General features: G+C 38.6%; 1 protein-coding gene and 1 non-coding gene across 6 annotated transcripts in view; one reads left to right on the top strand and one right to left on the bottom strand.

The window, feature by feature from the left end:
* The window catches only part of KIAA0232 (KIAA0232 ortholog), an 83,003-nt gene that overhangs the window by 50,992 nt on the left and 12,762 nt on the right, over positions 1-19,249 (bottom strand). For all 5 annotated transcript variants that reach the window (XM_074350674.1, XM_074350669.1, XM_074350666.1 and 2 more), the window contains one exon: positions 1,232-1,731. In XM_074350674.1, coding sequence (XP_074206775.1) covers positions 1,232-1,462 — 231 coding nt within the window. In that variant the 5' untranslated portion in view covers positions 1,463-1,731. The remainder of the gene's footprint in view (positions 1-1,231; positions 1,732-19,249) is intronic.
* Positions 5,855-5,927, top strand: TRNAA-UGC (transfer RNA alanine (anticodon UGC)). Its single transcript has one exon. It is a non-coding gene; the product is annotated as a tRNA-Ala (tRNA).

The following is a 19,249-nucleotide window of genomic DNA, read 5'->3' as shown; positions in this document are numbered from 1 at the left end:
TATTAAAGGCTGATATTTTAAAATACAATTAAAAGAAATGAGAAGTCTTATTAGAATCCAACTAAAATACTATTCATTTCCTATAAGTACATGTTTTTAACTGAAGTACATGATTTTTGAGTTACGAGAATTATCTTCCTCAACTCTGGAAATAAAAACTTCTTCCATGTTGGCAGATTTAACATTTCACTTGCCCCTGAAGGAAAGATGATGGAAAATAACAGACCTCTGGTAATACGGACCACCAAAATAGCACATTTTCTGATTATGAGGTTTTAAGTCAACCCCCTCAAAACCATACCTGATCCAATTCTCACCAGCCAGAGCAATAAGCAACCTGGAAGCAGGGAAAATGTGAATGTGTCCAGCCAGAAAGGATGAGAAACACCAGCAGGGAAATATCCTCTGCACAACTGCCAGGTGACAAATGGTAAGCGTGCTGAGAGCCCCAATGTATTTACAGGGCTCTGCGGCTTCTCTGTGGTTTGGAAGGGCAAAGCCAGTTTCTTCTGTGAATGAAACTTTGTTCCTGCTTTCAGTGTTAGTAACAATGGTTTAAAACAACAACAACAAAAACTGCCCACAGAAAACTTTTATCTGAAATTTCTACCCAGAGGTCACCCAGATCCCATTCATCCAGTGTTGAGGACTCTGCTCCCTCTGGCAAGCCTGACTTTCAGCAGCTCCTCTTGGAGAGGGAGCCTGAAGTTGAGATCTTTTCAAGAACCTAGATTTGGTTGCTTTCTTTACTTTAAACTCAGCATCTCGGCAGGTCAAATGTATAATCGCCAATTTAAAGTTACGTGCTTTACCAAACTTTTAAGTCTGCTGATTTGAAACACACACTTTGATTAATAAGCAGTTTATCATCACTCTTGCAGATAAAATGAAATATTAAACTTCAGAATGTTAAGAAGTGTAACAGACACAGTGATTATGACGTGTGATTTTCCTCAGCAGCAGCAGCCCCGTTTGGAGCAGCGCTACTCAGAGGCGGCTGGTGATCACACAAGTACCGTCTATGTAGTCAATACTGAGAAAGTCTCAGAGAAGATGACTGAAATAAACAGTGTGCTTGTGACACAGCTCATTCACATCACTGACAGCTTAAGTTCATGGACCACAGCCATCTGCAACCCTGTTGTAGAGTATGAAAGCACTCTCTGAAGAAAAATGCAGACATGTAGACACAATCATGAATTCTCACAAAACATTTAACATGTGTAAATACCTGTTCCTGCAGGTCGTAGTCATAGCTGTCATGCAGCAGAAGACTGAGGACATAGCGAGTGTAGATCATGGCATCAATGCCACATTTCTCTAGCTCTTGTCCTAGCCAGGTCTGCACTGGACCCAAAGCATGAAGCAGAGACATTTCAGAAGCAGGTACAGGGCCTGGAGAAGAGCCTGAGGAGCTTCCAGATGGTAAACCACCCACGACAACAGTACAGACAGGGCGCATGAACTTAGGTTGCTGACATCCTTAAAAGCGGGAGCATTTTCTGCAGTTGATGTTCTGTTGGTATCTGGAGGGGATTTTCACTCCAGTAAAAAGGAGAGATGCTGAACATCTAGGATGAGCATTTATTTTTGCTAGCAGTCAGCCATCTAGAACTGAATCTCCATCTTTAGGCATGACCAATGACTCAGCATCCTGATAGCAACACACATGTAGATGTGATTTTCTACTTTAGTTTCACATTGAGGCCTAATGTAAGTTTTCAGCAGAACCTGTAAAGACAAGAGAGAAAAAAGGTATGCCTTATGTATAGATATAATTAAATTATTGATCTTCTGAAAAAATCCAAATGAACTGTTTTCTCTTTATTAAAATACCTTTGGTATCTTAGAATGCTGATTTTTTTAAAACTCTGCTAAGCTATGACTCACGTGTATCATAGAAGCCATCCTCTCAAAGTGTACAATCCAGCAGCTTTCACTGTGTATACAACGTTGTGCAGCCACAGTAACAGTTCCAGAACATTTCCCAAAACATTCTCTCCTAAAAGAAACCCCATCTCCACTGGCGGCGCCCTTCCCACGCCCAGCCCCCGGCAACCACTCACCTGCGGTCTGCCTCCACAGACCTGCCTATTCTGAAAGCTTCATATAAATACAATCCTACAATAGGTGGAAAAAACTCTGATTTTTTTTTTTTTACTATAATCTTTGACATTTTAAGCTAAGTGACATTTTAAACTTTTAAAAGCTTAATATAATTTAAAACTGAGGAAAATCCAGAAACGTGTGCTCGGCGCTGTGCTGGACTGTGCTGATGTTCACCTGGCTGCATCTCAAGAGACTGAACTAGCAAAATCTTCCCTGCTCTGCTAAAAGAACTTACCTGGTAACAAATCATTAGTTCATTTTTAAGTATAACAGAAATAAGCAGTAATTTCACTGAAACACTGGTAAAAATAATTAGTCCCCTAAATTCAAGTTTTACATAGGTAATTAGTTATTTTGTATGGCTAAAAACTCTGGACTGCTCATCATCTATTTCATAAAAATTAAGGTGAAACATGGACTTGTCTTATAGCTCTGCCATGCTGTAGTATTATATATCTATTGTCATTTTTTTCTTGTATGTATCTGGGTTGACGTTCCGATTACTTGTGATAGATGCCATTCTTAATTTAATAGCTTTTCCTGCTAAATAAACATGCTTTCAATATGTCAAACTAATCTAATAATGGCCTTATTAAATCATAATCTTCTTTATGCTAGAGTTCTGATTAATCTATACCACCAGAACACGAAAACTAACAGTGATTCCTAAATCTCACAGAATCAGCTTTTGCATGAATTTTAGCAGAGGACCATCAAAAATGACTTTTTAAAAAGTATTAATAATTATTTTTAGTAAAAGCGGCAAGTCAGAAAGATACTTTTCACCAAAGATTTAAGACTCAGTTTCTTGCATTTTCCCTAGAACTACCTACTAAATTTTACATACATTAAATATAAAGAAAATGTTTATTAAACCCACCACAGGACCAAGTTACTAGATTAATGTATCATTAACATATATCCTGCTACTTTCTAAAATCTTCTCTATCACACTATCTTTTCTGAATTATGAAAATCAGATAAACTGAAGCAAAAATTTTCTATAATTTTTACTCGCTGAAAATTTCCAACTGACTTGCAAAATTAAAACCCTTTCCATAAATTCTTTGGTGTGTTTGGATCTCAGGATGCCAGACAGATCAACAATTAAATAATACATTTAATGCTGGGGACATCACTTGAAGCAAGGTGACAAGCTGGTACTCATTCAATGAAGATCCACCAAGACAATGAGGAGACTTGAAGCAACGGCCAAAAGAACTACGTGAGAGTCTAAGGCAGCTGGAGTTCACAGGAGAAAGTACCAGAGAGGAGAGAGCTGCACAGAGAAAGAACACCAGAGGTCTGCAAAGGGTTGCTCTTAAGCATTCAGCAGAGTGTTAATCAGGGCTTGCATGTGAGGAACCAGCCAAGGCACAGGAAAGGATCACCGTAAAGGAAAGCAGGGAACAGGACCTGAGGCTCAGCATGGCTGGACGGTGCCTGCTTCCCAGCAGCCAGACTGGAAACCCCCCAAACCAGGACACACAAGGCAGAGCACTCAAAAGGTCTGCTCTTAGTGTTGAGGAAGAGCTAGCTCTATACCAAACACTGCTCCTGTTCGCCTGACAAATCTTAAAAGTAAGGCCCTAAAGAATCAAACTGTTTCCAAGCAATTTCACTATGGTCCCAGAACAACGCTCAAGAAATTTATAGGAATACAAAACTATCTACCACATAAAATTCCTAATGTTTGGCATTCAATCAAAAATTAGCAGGTATGCAAAGAAGTGAGATATGAAGGGAGTGGAAATGAAAAAAAGAAATTAATTGAAACCAATCCAAAATTGACACAAAAGTTAGAATTAGCAGGAAAAGACTTTAAAACAGTTATTATGACTACATTCATGTTTGAAAAGTAGAGAATGAAAGATATAAAATCAAGTATTTAAAGATGAAAACCACAATGTCTGAGATTAAAAATATAGGATTGTGATTAATGGCAGATTAGACATGTGAGTAGAAAAGACCACTGAATCTTAAAACCACAAACACACACACTACATAAAATCAAATAGAAGAATTTTTAAAAATTAACAATGTTTCAGTGATCTGTGTGATAACTTTAAGAAATCTAACATGTAACTGAAAGAAAGAAGGGGACAGAAAAAAAAAATCTGAAAGAATAATGCCAAAATTTTTCCAAAATTGATGAAAACTAAAACACAGAGGTCCAAGAAATTCACTGAATTTAAGCACCAGAAACATGTAGAAATCAACACCTGGACACACCATTAAAAAAAACCCTATTTAAACCAGTGATAAACAGGAAAATCTCAAAGTCACCAGAGAAAAAAGAAACATTAGGTAAAACAGAATCAAAATAAGGATGACATCAGCTTTCTTGTTGGAAACAATGCAAATGAGAAGATAATGGGGCCAAAACTTTACTGAAAAAAAAAAAAAAAACAACCACCACCCTGTCAACTGAGAAGTCTATACTCATTAAAAACACATTTCAAAATGAAGGTGAAACAAACTTTTTCAGACGTGAGAAAGCTGAAAGAATTCACCACCAGCAAACTTGCCCTAAAGGAAATGTTAAAGGAAGTCCTTTAAGCAGAAGGAAAATGATACCAGAACAAAGTGAGAATCCTCACAAAGGTACAAAGAGCACCAGAAACAGCAACTGCATTTTTCTTGTTATTTACGTAACTTTAAGGTAATCGAGTATTGAAACAAAACAACAGTGTATTCTGAGAGTTGTAACATATATACGGCAACAACAGCATTAAAGACCAGGAGTGAGAAAATGCACCACTACTAGAATGGGTTCTAACGTATTACACGAAATGGTATCTCTTGAAGACTACGATAAGATAACTGTTAATACTCATAATAAATTTAAAAGGTCTAAAGAACCAGTTAAAAGGCAGAGATGGTCATAATGGATTTTAAAACACTAAGACCCAATTATAAAAAAATATATTAAAAATTCTACATTAAAGGCACAAGGAGGTTAAAAGGATGGAAATAGAGATACCATGCCAACACCAACAAAAAAAAGCCAGAGTGTCTACATTAATATTTGACACGGTAAGTTTCAGAGCAGAGAGTAACAGATAAAGAAGGTCATTTCATAATGATAAAGGGGTCAATCCATCAAGAGGACAAAACAGTCCTATATATTGTATACCTAGTAGCAGAGTTCCAAAATACACGAATAAAAACTGATAGAACTGCAAGGCGAAGAAGACAACTTCACAATTTTACTAGGAGATGTTAATACCCCTTTCTCAACCACTGAAAGAAGCAGAAGTCAGAAAATCAGGAAAGCCTTCCATAGAAGATTCAAGCAACATTATCAACCAACTTGACCTAAAATAGACTATATTCTGGGTCACAGAAAAAGTTGCAACAAATTTTAAAGGATTCAAGTTGTATAAAGTATATTCTCTCACCACCTGGAATTAAATCATAAATTAGTAACAGAAAGATGTCTGGAAAATCTCCCAAATATTTGAGAAATAAAAAACGTATTTCTACATAACAAATATGGCAAACACGGAATCAAAGGAGAAATTAGAAAGTATTTTGAATTGAATGAAAATAAAAATACAACATATCAATATTTTTAGGTTGCCACTAAAGCAGTATTTAGGGGAAAATTTACAGCACAAAGAGCCTATATTAGAAAAGGTCTCAAATCAATGACCTGAGTTTTCATCTTAATAAACTAGAAAAGGAAGAGCAAATGAAACCTAAGCTAAGCAAAAAAAAGGGAAATAAAAGATCAGAGCAGGAGGGAGGGTATAGCTCAGTGGTAGAGCACATGCTTTGCAGGCATGAGGTCATGGGTTCGATCCCCAGTACCTCTGTTAAACAAAAAGGAAATAAATAAGTAAATCTAGTTATCCCCCGCCCCACACACAAAAGATCAGGGCAGAAATCAATGAAATAGAAAATGAAAAAACAATGAAACCAAAAGCTGGTTCTTTTACACAACAGAATGGACAAACCTTGAGCCAGACTGTTCAGGAAAGAGAGAAGACAAATTACCAACATCAAGAATGAGAGGTGAGATCACTACAGATTCTACACATACAAAAAAGATAATAAGGGGATACAGGAAAAATTTTACACCAATAAAATATACTTGAATGAAATGGACGAGTTCCTTGTAAACATAAATTACCAAAGTTCACTCAAGAAGAAATAGAATGAATAGCCCTGTATCTATGAAAGGAACTGGGTTTAGTTTAAAACTTCCCTACAAAGAAATCTCCAGGCCCCACTGGCTTCAAAGGTGAATTCTACTGGATATTTTTAAAAAGTAGAATGCCAGTTCTGTACAAACTCTTCCCAAAAACTGAAGAGGAAATATTTCCCAAATCATGTTAGAGGTCAATGTTATGACATCAAAACCAGACTAAGATATTACACGAAAAGAAAACTACAGATCAATATGCCTCATGAATATAGATGAAATGCAAAAAGTCTGAACAAAATTTTAGGGAATTGAAGGAGGAGGTATAGCTCAAGCACTAGAGCACATGCTTAGCATGCATGAGGTCCTGGGTTCAATTTCCAGCGACTCCTCTAAAAATAAGTAAATAAATACACCTAGTTACCTCCCCACCTCCCTCCGCAAATGAAATAAAATAAAATACATTTTAAAAAATTCTAGGCAATTGAATCCAACAATATACACCAGATCCAGAGAGTACGGAGGTATCAGAAGAATGTCGTTAATAAAATTTATATAATCATCTTTGCCAGAGAACTTCTAAAATACTCGTTTCACCGTGAACAACTTAGTATAAGGCTTTTTTCAATTATTTAAATGCATGAAGGCCTTAAAAATTCACACCATGACCAAACTGGTTCACTGTAAAGACTGATAAATACTGTTGAAGATTTTTATCATGTTTATTTTAAACATGGTATCAATCCAACCACAGGATTCTCTCAGTTGTCATTAAGAGATTTAGCCAAGTGAAAGGGTTCAAGAAGTAGGTGAGAAAAAAAATAGGCAGATAGGCAGACAAATGAAAAATAAAGCAAAACATCGAACCCCCATGATCTCATCAAAGTCAGTTAAAACCGTCCCTTGCATCATTACCCCAATGGAATGCTTGCTGTAACTTGTTCAATAGCTGGAAAAAAAAAAAAAAAGCTGATTCCAAATGATTTTTAAATTGGCCATATCCCTAGAGCTATTAGTGATTAAAATTAGTTTTTACTCTCTATATAGTACAGACTCAGAGGACTGAGGAAAAGGCAGAAAAGCCTGGTATGTCTGGTAGCTTCAGACTACTCTGCAGTCATCTGGGCAGCCAGCACCTGTCAGTGGACACTAATAACGTGGGTCTGAGATAGGAGCACCCCACGCTGGCTTCCTCTTGTATCATGAAGACGGGTCTAAACACTCTTGGAGCTCAAGAGTGTCCATCCTCCTTATGTGAACTTAAACTGTTAGCAGAAGACCCGGGTATAAAGTTCTGGGTCATAACTAAGCTTCCCCTCCCTAAGCTGCAAGCTCTGGTAGAGGGGCGAACATTTGACCAAATTAGACACTCTTTATTTCTAGTTCTGAACTGAAAATTATGTTTAATTTAAACTTATTTCAGGTGGCCAAAACAATTCAGGGATCTGACAAGCACGTGCAAAACCCATTTAACATCCATTTGGCAAGTTTAAGAACAGAGCTGGAAAACTCTTGTCTATTCGCCTTTATATACATTCCAAATGTGAAGTTTAGTCAGTATGAAGTTAAACTGCATTTTAGTTTAAATTCTCTAAAAGAGTTTTAAAGAAAAAGCACCACCGTATATACACGGTATATTCTTTGCTTTGCATCATTTTTTCAATCCTCCCTTCTCCAAAGGATTACGCTGAGAAAAAAGGACCTTCAAATCACCTTGAGCATCCTTCTCCCATGCAAAATTAACCCAAATTATCCTAAAGATTGGGTTGTATTAATGATAATTTAAAAGGTCCAACAATAATACACTTATTTTAAAATTTCTTTTGTATTTTTTACTTTAAATTTTAAATGGTTTCTATTAAAGATACCAAAAAACACATATAGCTAATTAAATGCCCATGGATGCGTGCGCCTTCTTTAATTCACAAAGGAGGATGCAGAGTAGACAGTGCGCCAGCCTAGTGGCCCATAGCATGCAGGCTTCCGTAGTCTGTCCACCGCGGAGTTTTGTGCCCATAACTTCTTGGAGTCTTTGTTTTCGCATCTGTAAAGCAGAATAAATACTTGCTCTCCCTACTTCTCAACTTCTCACAATGCTGTTGCAGCGAGCAAATGAGGAATGCATCTATGTATCGGTGGCCTCTGCATTTCACAAAATGTCATACAAATGGAAAGCAGCATTGTGACAAACTACCCCCCTTAAACGGTTTCTATTTGCTTACTCTTACAGCGTCCCTCAGTAATATGAGTACCTGAAGAAGTTATGTAAAATACACTTTCAGAACAAAAAGTAACTTCCTCACTATCCTTAAAAAAAACAAACAAACAAAAAAAACAGTTAACTATAAAATCACCTTCATTTGTAATAATCTAGTTCCAGTCACACCAAAGCCTTTCCCCTTATTCAGTAGCAGTTTGGTCTCTACTAGATTCACGTATGGCACTGCCAAAGCCCCAAGTGGTGACACGCAGGGGACGAGCCTGGAAACACCACGGACTCCTCTGCTGTTGTTCATGTTCTGGAAGTGCACATCTGCAGCTCGGTCTGCACAGTGAAGCCACACTATCCCCAAACTGTACAGACCCAGGAGCTGAGCACACGCTGGCTTCCTTCTGAGGCCTAGTGTACAATTTCTAGACGTTTGAAGGACTCTATGATTAAAAATAGCCCTGGTGGTGAATGAAAATCATCTCCCAAAGACTGGAGCAACTCTGTGCAGGCTTGGGGATCAACGGAAGCCTCAGGTCTAATATTAATCAGAGCCTGGAAATGAACGTGGTGGAGTGAGCAAAATGTCGGTCGAGCCCTGCTCACTCCCTCGACACCCCGGCAGAAGCCCCGTGCCACCCCCCCCCCCACCCGCCATCTCCAGGGGTCAGGACCCTGGGGCCTGTGACACTTTCAGTCAGACCTGGGACTAGAATAACCAACTGAATTTTAAAAACAAAAGCATTTAATTCTTTAGTCTACATGTGTTTAGAGTGATATAATTAGTCCCAAATGATTTGTCCATTAAGGAGAAAAGAAAACAGATCTAGGTAGTTAAGTAGTTACATAAGTACTTTTCCAACAAATAGCCAGACAAAACATGGTAATCCCACAATCTTTAAATGAGTGATTTAATAACGGAAGGGGTTTTTTTGGAGGGGGGTCAAGGGGGAAACTGAGGAGTAGTTTTGAAGAAGTTCACTGATCTTCCAAAATCTCATCCCTTATGTAACAATGTTCTAAGAAATGTGGCATCTTTTTTATTCCCGTTTGTAACACCACATACATTACTGAAAATAGTTCAGATTACAGCTCTCATTAGTGTTCTTAGCCATTCAGGGTGTAAAAGGAGTGTCTCCCACAAGCTGGAAGAGACACACCCTGTATAGTTAAGTGTCTTCAGTGCTCACGCAGAGCAGATACATGGCAGACTGATTAAGGCACTTCCCTTCCTTTTTTCTAATACATTGTACGTAGTTTTAGGTTTGCTCAAAACTCATAAAAATTACTTCAAAAAGCATAATCTGATACTATGTTTGCGGAATGTTTTCTCAATGTACTTGTGTTACAGCACAACTGATCATAAAGAGCACCTGATAGTAAATAAATCTATCCAGCCAGTTATAATCTGGCTTCTCTGAGCAAAACATAAAACGTGGATCTTGTCGAGAAATACCTGGACAGCTCTGTTCAAGCAACACATTCACTTGTTGAAGCGTTCTTTCAGGCTCAGAGCACTTTTTTCCTGCTCAAATTTATCATATATACTTTTAATATATTACTTTTATTATATATAAAAATTATTCATATTATATAAAAGTATATTATATATACTTATATCATTACAGTATTTTTAATATGAAAATAGAAGGGCACCAACACAATTTCTCTACCCTATTCACTGTTAGTATGTTGGTGGGATTATCGGTGTTTTTTTCCTTTGCATAGAACTTAGCATTTTTTATTATTTCAATATGTTAAATAATAATATATACTTTTGTATCCTGCATTTTTCACCTAACATGTCATCCTAGTGCTGATCTAGGGTCTTATTACACTGTCCAACATGATAGACACTTGTCACATGTGGCTACTTAAATTTAAATTAAAAATCAGTTCCTCAGCCACACTAGCCACATTTCAAGTGCTCAACAGCCACATGTATCTTGTGGCTGCTGGGCAAATACAACAAATAGGTCATCTCCATCATCACAGAAGTTCTACTGGACAATGCTGGCTTTCTCTCCAACAAGTGACCATGTTGGGCTAAACAAAGAATCATTAGCTCTTCTCAACAGAGTTCATACACCCTTACTATGTGCCTGCAGACTGTACAGGACACTCTTCCATACACCCAAAAAATGGGGTGCTAATCACAGCTACTATTTTCCCCAGGACCCTAAATTAATACCTTCCAGGCAAACCAGAGCATGTACTCCTGTAACGAGGTAGCTGCACACATACACGTAATCCTTGCCTGTTATTTTATGATCTCAGTGCATCAATTTGGAACACAAAGTGTTACTTATTCCCTTCAGTAGGTGGCCTGGCTAAAGAGGCAATTTACAGCCACAAGAGAAAATCCACAGATAATCTATAACCTAAATGAGAATTCTATCACTAAAGATAGGATCCAGGGCTAAAAGCTGATCATGCATATCTGTTTAGCCGGCATAACCAGAAAACTACATAGAAATGGACAATCAGACCCAGTCTCCTTCCCATCTAGAAGTGTGTCAAGTCCTCGGATATGATTAAGGCTCTGTTTTAAAATAATATAATCAGTAAATCAAGTGTGGGACATGAGTTCCTTCTATGCAAACTGGAAGAACTGCATAATTAATTAAGAAATTCCATTTTTATTGCCAGGTTATCAGAGTAAATTCTTCAGTGACAAATAAAATGAGTTCTTTTCATGAGTGTAGGATTGTTCTTACAGATAAGACTACTACCTGATAGTTAACAGGAGCTAGCAAATGCCTTCATAAATTGCAGGCATATAACAGGCCTGGGTTAATCTATACGTTTAAAAGATAAGGAAGAAAAACAGAACCAACTACATGATGATAAAGTACAGGTGAAAGCACCTAGTTCTCCAGAAAATCAGAAGTACTAAACAGACTTCCATGAAAGCAAACAAATGAGACCTAGATCAAGTGTGTAGTGAGACTGAATAAAAGGAAAGAGCTTTCTGTCCAACCTGGATGAATTCTCCTCTACTGACTGTGCTACTGTCCAATGCTTACAGAAATCAAAGTTCGGGTCAGCTTCTGTGTTCTTAAACTTTCACCAGTTACTAAGGAGATGAACGGCTTATGTAAAGTAACACTGCTTTACTTCTAACTCGTACTTGACTGGAAGTTATCTGATGATTCATACTCATCTGTTAATGTTTCTGGTTTGAAAAGCCAAACTGCTTTTCACAGATCAAAATTTCTTTGCAGGTTAACACAGTACAGTAACCAATGACGTGTTTAGTTCATCAAGATCTATTACATGTCAGAATTCTTTAGCAGGACTATAAAATGGTAGTTTTCATGCCTTCAAAATAGTCCTTCTGGAGATTTAGAAAAGTGCCCTTTTTTCCCTAGAAGGGGCAAATTTCATGCCACAATTTACAGGATCAAAAAAAAAAAAAAAAAATGCATGAAGCCATTTGGGTTAAAGGGCAGGGGGAAATGTACACACTTACATCTGAAATAAAGAATTAGTGCTCTGGAAAAAGATTAAAAAGCAGCTACCAAATAAAATCCAAAAATCAAAACAAAGTTCATTATCATGAAATTCTAAAAAGCATTTAGAAAAACTGTTGGAAATGTGATAGCACAACTAAATTTTAGAGACCTAAAAACTTCAATTAGGAGAAACAAACTGATCTTCACTCTAAGAAATGCAAATTTTCACAAACCCAAAGCAACCCAAAGCAAGTTTATTTGGAAACAAAAAATTCAAACAAGTAGATTTTTATGATTTGTGAAAATGCACAAAGTTCTAACATGATGAAACCCACGCTGTCAAGGATGAGACATTTTATTAAGTAAAATACTAGACCATTGTGTATTTTTCAAAGTGATGCTTTTGCCTGTCAAAACGTCTGTGCGTGAGAATTCTATAGCTTTCAACTACTCATCTCAAAACTACAAAGTGACTATCTTCTGAGTTTCAATAAGCAGGGGGAAAAATGGCCTGAAATTCTACAACTCACTGGTAAGACAGTGGGTCAATTTTTTTAGTTACTATTAAAACCCATCAGCTAAGTAATGCACATTACAGTTCTCCAAAATGAACCTGGGTAATAAGCAATACTTGGTAATGTTTTAATATTTATCAGTAAGATATCTGATTTGGTATAAAAACGTTATACAGATTATCAGACTCATATTCTACTTACTAGTTAGAATTTTTTAAAAATCAGGATAAAATTCTCTATTTGATTCTGCAAAAACATATACATTTGAGAACTCAGAATAGGTTCCAAGTACGTATTTTCATTTTGCATCCATTTTATATGCTTCAAAGATTAAATCAAGTTTTTAGATGTGACTTTTAAGATAACCATTGTTACAGTTAGTTACAGCACCTAGGAAGCTATTTAAATGAACAGTAATGTCATCATTTAAAAGATAACCTGCTACAGTTTCCCCAAGGTGTATTCTGGGTGATATAAAAATTTATTGTTTTTGTTATAGAACTTGTTCCTTTTGCACAAATTAGGGAAATAGCAGAACTGAAACAAAAGTAGGTTTGTTTATTTTAGGACAGCCTGAAACGTTTTATTATGATACTGTGCATCTGGAACCTCTAGGAAGCAAACAAAGAAGATAGCATTTTCCATACTTGTTAAGGATCCCTTTTGTATTCCTCAGAACACACTTTGGTAAATATAACCTTCTAACCAGAAAGAATTAACATTTTTCCCTAAGGCCCAAGTTATAAGCAAGACATAGATTAGCTAGGATCCTTAAGTTCTGAATTTCCCAAGATTAAAAAGTTAAACTGAAGATATAATTTGCAAACAAGATCATTAAGCGTACCCTCTCTTTTTCTTTTAAATAACCTGCATAAACTGTACAGTTCTATATAGTAAGTCAATCACTATTCCTTTTCTATGGTTATCAGAAGCTTCCAGAATCTCCCTTCTCCCCTGGGTGGGCCACGTTCCTCATTTATTATCTTTGATTACATACACCCGGAAGCTCTTGGCTGATGTATGCATTCTCTGCAACACTGCAAGGGCAGGGTCCACTGTGACGTCCCTCCCTGGTGCACACCATGTGCAGCAGCAGGGCAGGCACCTGAGCACCAAGGAGCCACTGAGATAGCCTTGCATTTGCTCCTGCTTCACACAGCAACCAAGCTATTTTTCAGTGGATCAACAGACAGACATCTGACAATACAATGTGAACAGCAGAGCTGCCACTAACAGTGACCCCAGGGGCTGGTGGAGGGGCAAGCTACATGATTAGTACTTACATTTAACAAACTTCTGCTGGATGTCAAGTATAGTTACTAAAAAAGATTTAGAAATGTTGCCAAATGTAAGTGTACTCTGAGGCATTCCTGAATCTGGGAAACATGCTGAGAAGCCCTACTACACTAGGAGCCCAAGTGACTACTGACCTATGGCATGCTCCCTAGTTCAATGAAATAGGCTTCCTCCTCAAAACGCAAAACATAAGTACTTTAAAGACAGGTTAACCATATTCTTGAAAAATATATTTAAAATAGTATATTCAGCAAAGTATGATACTCAACAAAGGTGATACATTTCGGATTAGAACTTTACACTAATTAAAACCCCTCCCCTCAAAAAACAGACTGAAATGACTATCTGTAGAGTCCACTACAGGTCAAAATTCTTTAAAACTTCACAAATATGTTCAAATCATAAATATTACATTAAGGTAAATGTAAAGGAACAAATAAAGGTAGCAGAAATATACACAGCATGGTTTAGAAAAGCATACAAATAAAGATAGAAGAAAAATTTAACTATACAAACACTAAACATAAAAGTTAACTTTCAAATTACTCATGTCAAACATAAAATTAATTACTCTTTTCTTATAGATTTTGCTCAAGTCTTCTATCATGTGAAATACTTGATTTGGGGGTTAGTAAAGAATATTCTACTCAAATGAATATGAAATTACACAATTCTAGAACAAAAGAGATTACCATCCCTTGAAACAGTTAATACATTAATCTTATCCAAATGCATTTTCCAGGTGTTACCTAACTACCAGAAATTAGAACTACTGTAGTGATTTCTGCCTAGAGTTGTGTTATAGACCCTTTGAACATTTATGTTTCAACTACTGAATGACCGTGTTAAAGATCTATGTAATTTACGCAAGTGTCAAATACCTACAAATCAATTCTCCTACTTGGACCTCTCAGTCTGATATTTCCAACTACCCAGAGGATATTTCCACTTGAACTTAAGCTAGCTGGGCCTCAGTCTGTACAAGAGCTGCACATATACACACTCATATTTGACTATTATCCTTCCTTCAGTGTTCTCATTCTTTCCTTCCCTGAGATAATGTCAGAACAATTAATTTCATTCTTCTGGGCTCCCTACATCACCAACCTACTGCACCTGGCTCTATACCTGAATCACCACTGTGTATTCTATTATGTTGCAGCAAAATTTCCTTTGTGCCTTTTTGTCCTTGGGGGAGGGGTAAGATGAAGCACAGTGGAGCCAACACTGCCCAGGCCACCTAGAAGGCTAATTAGTGCTCTACCATGACCGTTGCTGGGAAAGAGGCAGGAATCTTGCAAGTCTGAGAAAGAGTTAACTGAAATATAAGGATACCGCCCCAAAGATCTGTGATCTTTACAACAGGAGCAATTGGGGGTTGGGCTGAGACAGTCACCTGAGGGTGAATTTTATGTGTCAACTTGACTGGGCCATGAGCGCCCAGATATTTGGTTAAATGTGATTCTGGGTGTGTCCGTGTGGGTGTTTCTCAATGAGATTAGCCTTTGAATCAGTGGACAGAGCAGAGCAGACTGCACTCCCCAGCATGGGTGAGCCTCACCCAGTCCACTGAAGGCCTGAATAGAATAAAAGCCTGAGTAAGAAAGAATTCTTTCTCTCGGCCTTGTCTTCCAACTGGGACATGGGTCTTCTCCCGCCTTCAGACTTGCACTGGAACTTCACCATCAGCTCTCCTGGATCTCAGACTGAAACTATACCCTCAGCATCCCTGGTTCTGGACTTTCCAGCCTCCATAAGCACATGACCCAATTCCTTACCCCACCACCCTCACCCCAGCCCCAGCCCGTCGGTTCTGTTTCTCTGGAAAAGCCTGCCACAACCACTTCAGGCAAGCAGCCCTGTCTCCTTCAACTGTTTTCTAGAATGCAGCCTGCTAGTGAGATTAGCGTTTGCCTTTATTACAGGTAAAACATCTGTGTGTAGCACTTTTCAGTCATAAAACATAAAAACACAGGAAGTACCACACAACCGAGAACTAACACTTTATATTTATTCGTCCACTCCTCCCCGTCCCATGCCACTGCCTCACCAGCCAGCGGTGGCCACTAACCTGAACTGCGTCATTTGATTTTTTTAAAATAAAACTTGTCACAAATGTACATATGCTTAAATGATAAGCATGTTGTTCAGCTGTACTTCTTGAGCTCTATAAAATGCTATTACGATGTATATAATCTTCTGGGACTTTCTTTTACTCAGCCATTATGTTTACTCAGCAGTACGTTTCCAAAATTCACTAGTGCTGTATGCAGTTTATTCACCTTTACTCATTTTATAATACTCCATTATATAAATGCCATTTTATTCAATCTCCTGTCAATGAACATCTAAACTGTTTCCAATATTCTGCCGCTATAAACACAGCAGCTACGAACAGTCTTGTATTTGGCTCTCAGTACACATCTCTCCTGAGTACGCAACCAGAAATGAGACTGGCAAGTTACAGGATACCCAATGGTGAACTGTGGGAAATAATTTTACATTATCTTACAAAGTGGTCATACCAGTATCACACTCCAATCAGCAACGCACGTAAGTTACTGTTTAATCCACATATGAACACACAGTACTCAGAGACATGAATTTTTGTCAATGTGGTGAATGTTAAAAAAACCTTATTAGATTTAATTTGCATTTCTCTTACCATTGATGATGAGCACCTTTTCACAGATTTATTGGCTGTTTCCTCTTCTCTGAACTACTTGTGCGCAGTTTTTACTCATTTTTCTGTTAGACTGTTCCTTTTTTATGAACTTCTAGACATTCCTCACACATGGACCTTAATCCCGTGTCAGTTATATATACAGTAACTTTTTTTCCCAGTGTGTGGCCCATCATTTTATTTCATGCTATCTTTTGATAAAAATGTTTAACTTTAATATGCTGAGTTTATTCATCTTTTCTTTAATTGCTGGCACTTTGTGTCTCAAGACTTTGCTCATCAAAATGCGGGGCATGGGCCAGCAGCTTTAGCATCTCCCAGGAATTGGTTAGAAGTGTAGACTCTCAGGCCCCCTGAATCAGAATCCACATTTTACCAAGTTCCCCAGATGACAAATATACTTCAAAGTTTGAGAACATTCTCTTCAGATATCGTTCCTTACCTAAAGGTCAGAAAGATACCTGTATTTTCTTCTAAAAGGTTTCAAGTTTCTCTTCTCACACCTGTGGCAGGCTCAATCTGTTTCCAACTATCCTTTTCCTCCCCTTACCATCTCTTACTCAGCCATTCCCTGTTGTCGTCATGGGATGGACATCCCCGCAGGACCAGTACATGCCCCTGCACCATTCCCCATGATTGGTTTGGCCAAGAGACTGCAGTGGATGTGACAAACAGAAGCTTCAAAAGTGACCACGTGATTCAGCCTGGCCTCTTCTGGTAACACAGGAACAGCATGTCCCAAGTGGGGAAGCCTCTTCAGCACAGGTCCCAGAGCGAGATGACACCTAGAACAGAGCCACAGCAGTGGATCGGCAGCAGCCAGTGTGCGATCTGAGCCAGGAAAAATGCCTGGCATTTAAGCCACTGAGATTTGGGGTTTAGGTCATCAAAGCACAATTTCATAGAATCCAATAAAATATCCAAGTCCTTATTCACCTACAACTTACCTATACCTAGAATTAGAGAAGCAGACTGTGAAGAGGGCATCTGATCCCATCTTTCCCAAACAGAAAACCAACTGTCCAGTATCACTGATGGATCAGCCCTCCACCCTGATCTGTGACACCCCTTCTCTCCCGCACCAGAGTTCCCTACGACCTCAAGCCTCGTGCTCAATATATTCATCCTGCGCCAACATCACACTTGTCTTCATCACTAGACCTTTACACGAAGTCTTGAGATTCCTCTTCAGGAGTGTCTTCCCATTCTTGGCCCTTTGTTCTTTCTTATCATTTCAGAATCAGACATCACATTCTATGCCAAGCTCTGCTGGGATTTTGATTGGAAATGCATTAAATATACAGAACAATTTGAGGAGAACTGACTGCTTTCTAGTATTGAACACGGGCCATTTCTCCATTTATTTGGGTCTCCTTTTATGTCTTTCAAAAAAGTTTTGATTTTCAACACACAGACTGTGGCTGTTAGATTTATTCCCGGATACTAGGTTACAGGTTCTCTTAGGTCTTCTACACAGGCATTGTCTGCACATGACCAGAGTCCTGCGTCCCAGCAGCCCAAGCCCAGCACTGCTGTCCTCTTACTGTGCGGGCTGGCCTCCAGGAGCGCGGTGAGAAGTGGCATCAGTGGGGCGTCCTTTGTCTTGTACCAGATTACACAGGAACCATTTCCACACTTCCTCACTAAGACTGATGTCTCTTGGTTTTCTGTAGACATTCTTTTTATTAGTCAAGACTATTTCCTTCTGCTTGACGTTTGCTAAGAGCATAGACAGAGCTCAGTCACCTATACCTAGAACTAGTGAACAAAGACACTTTCTTCACTATAACCTAAGTGTGGTTTTCTTCCAGCAACAGCAGAAGCAGCTTTGTTTACTGTATCCTTACTACCTAAGTGTTCCCTTTTTACAGATGACGAAACTGAAACTTAGAAAATTAATTTCCTCAAACAGCAAGAAAAGAGGAAGAGCTGGGATTTGAAAGCAGACTGAGCTAACTCCAGAGTCAAGCTCTTCACTACTATAGACCATTTGACAACAATCACAACCACACAGAAGGAGCTTTCTGGTCCTAAAAGGAATGACTTTAGCAGTAATGGTCTGCATCTAACTATGGCTTTCTAGGAATTACATTCTGCTTTAAGGTAGTCCCAATTTGACCACGGATTCCTTCAAATCATCAAAGCAGGGCCAACAGGGGAAAGAAAGAGGTAGGATTAAATGAACTAAGAATTTGAAATTTAGAGTCAAAAGGTTTCAAATTTTTGAGAATGAGCTATTGCTCCAAAGACCTTAATGCCACTGATAAATATTTGGAAACATGCCAACAGATGGCTAAAGAACACCAAGGAAGTTTCAACCTAACCAAGAGAACAGCAGGTTAGCACAGAAGTTTAAGAAGACCAGTAGGTTTAATCTGGGAAAGAAAAGCCAAACGCGCCCTGTGACTGTTCACAGCCCCCTCTGCCGCACACGTCTACACGCCCCCTACACGGGGCGAGGGCTGAGGGCGGTCACAGAGAAGAGGGAACAGGCTTACCTTGTATTTCTCCACAAGGTCAATCAATGAATCGAGTCAAATCAATCAAAAATTTTCTAAGAAAAATACTGTCCAACTGCAGCAGACACTTACGTGCCACCCAGACCGCCAACTGAAGGCTGCGCTGCCGGCTGCGGGAAGCGCTGAGTCAGCCCTCGGGGGCTGCCTCAGCTGCAGAGAGCTGGCCCGTCCTGCCCTCTCCCAGGAGTCACCTCCAGTGACTGATGAGAGAATACACGTTCTAGTCTAGGTTAGTCAAGGGCTAGACTAGGTTAGTCAAGGGCTAGTCTAGCTGCATAGTCTCCACGGGTGGGCTAAGGCTGTGGCTGGGCCTGCA

Source organism: Camelus bactrianus, chromosome 2 (assembly GCF_048773025.1).
Source record: "Camelus bactrianus isolate YW-2024 breed Bactrian camel chromosome 2, ASM4877302v1, whole genome shotgun sequence".
NCBI classification, from domain to species: Eukaryota; Metazoa; Chordata; class Mammalia; order Artiodactyla; family Camelidae; genus Camelus; species Camelus bactrianus.
Note: the sequence above shows the minus strand (reverse complement) of the source record. Positions and strands in the feature narration are given on the sequence as shown.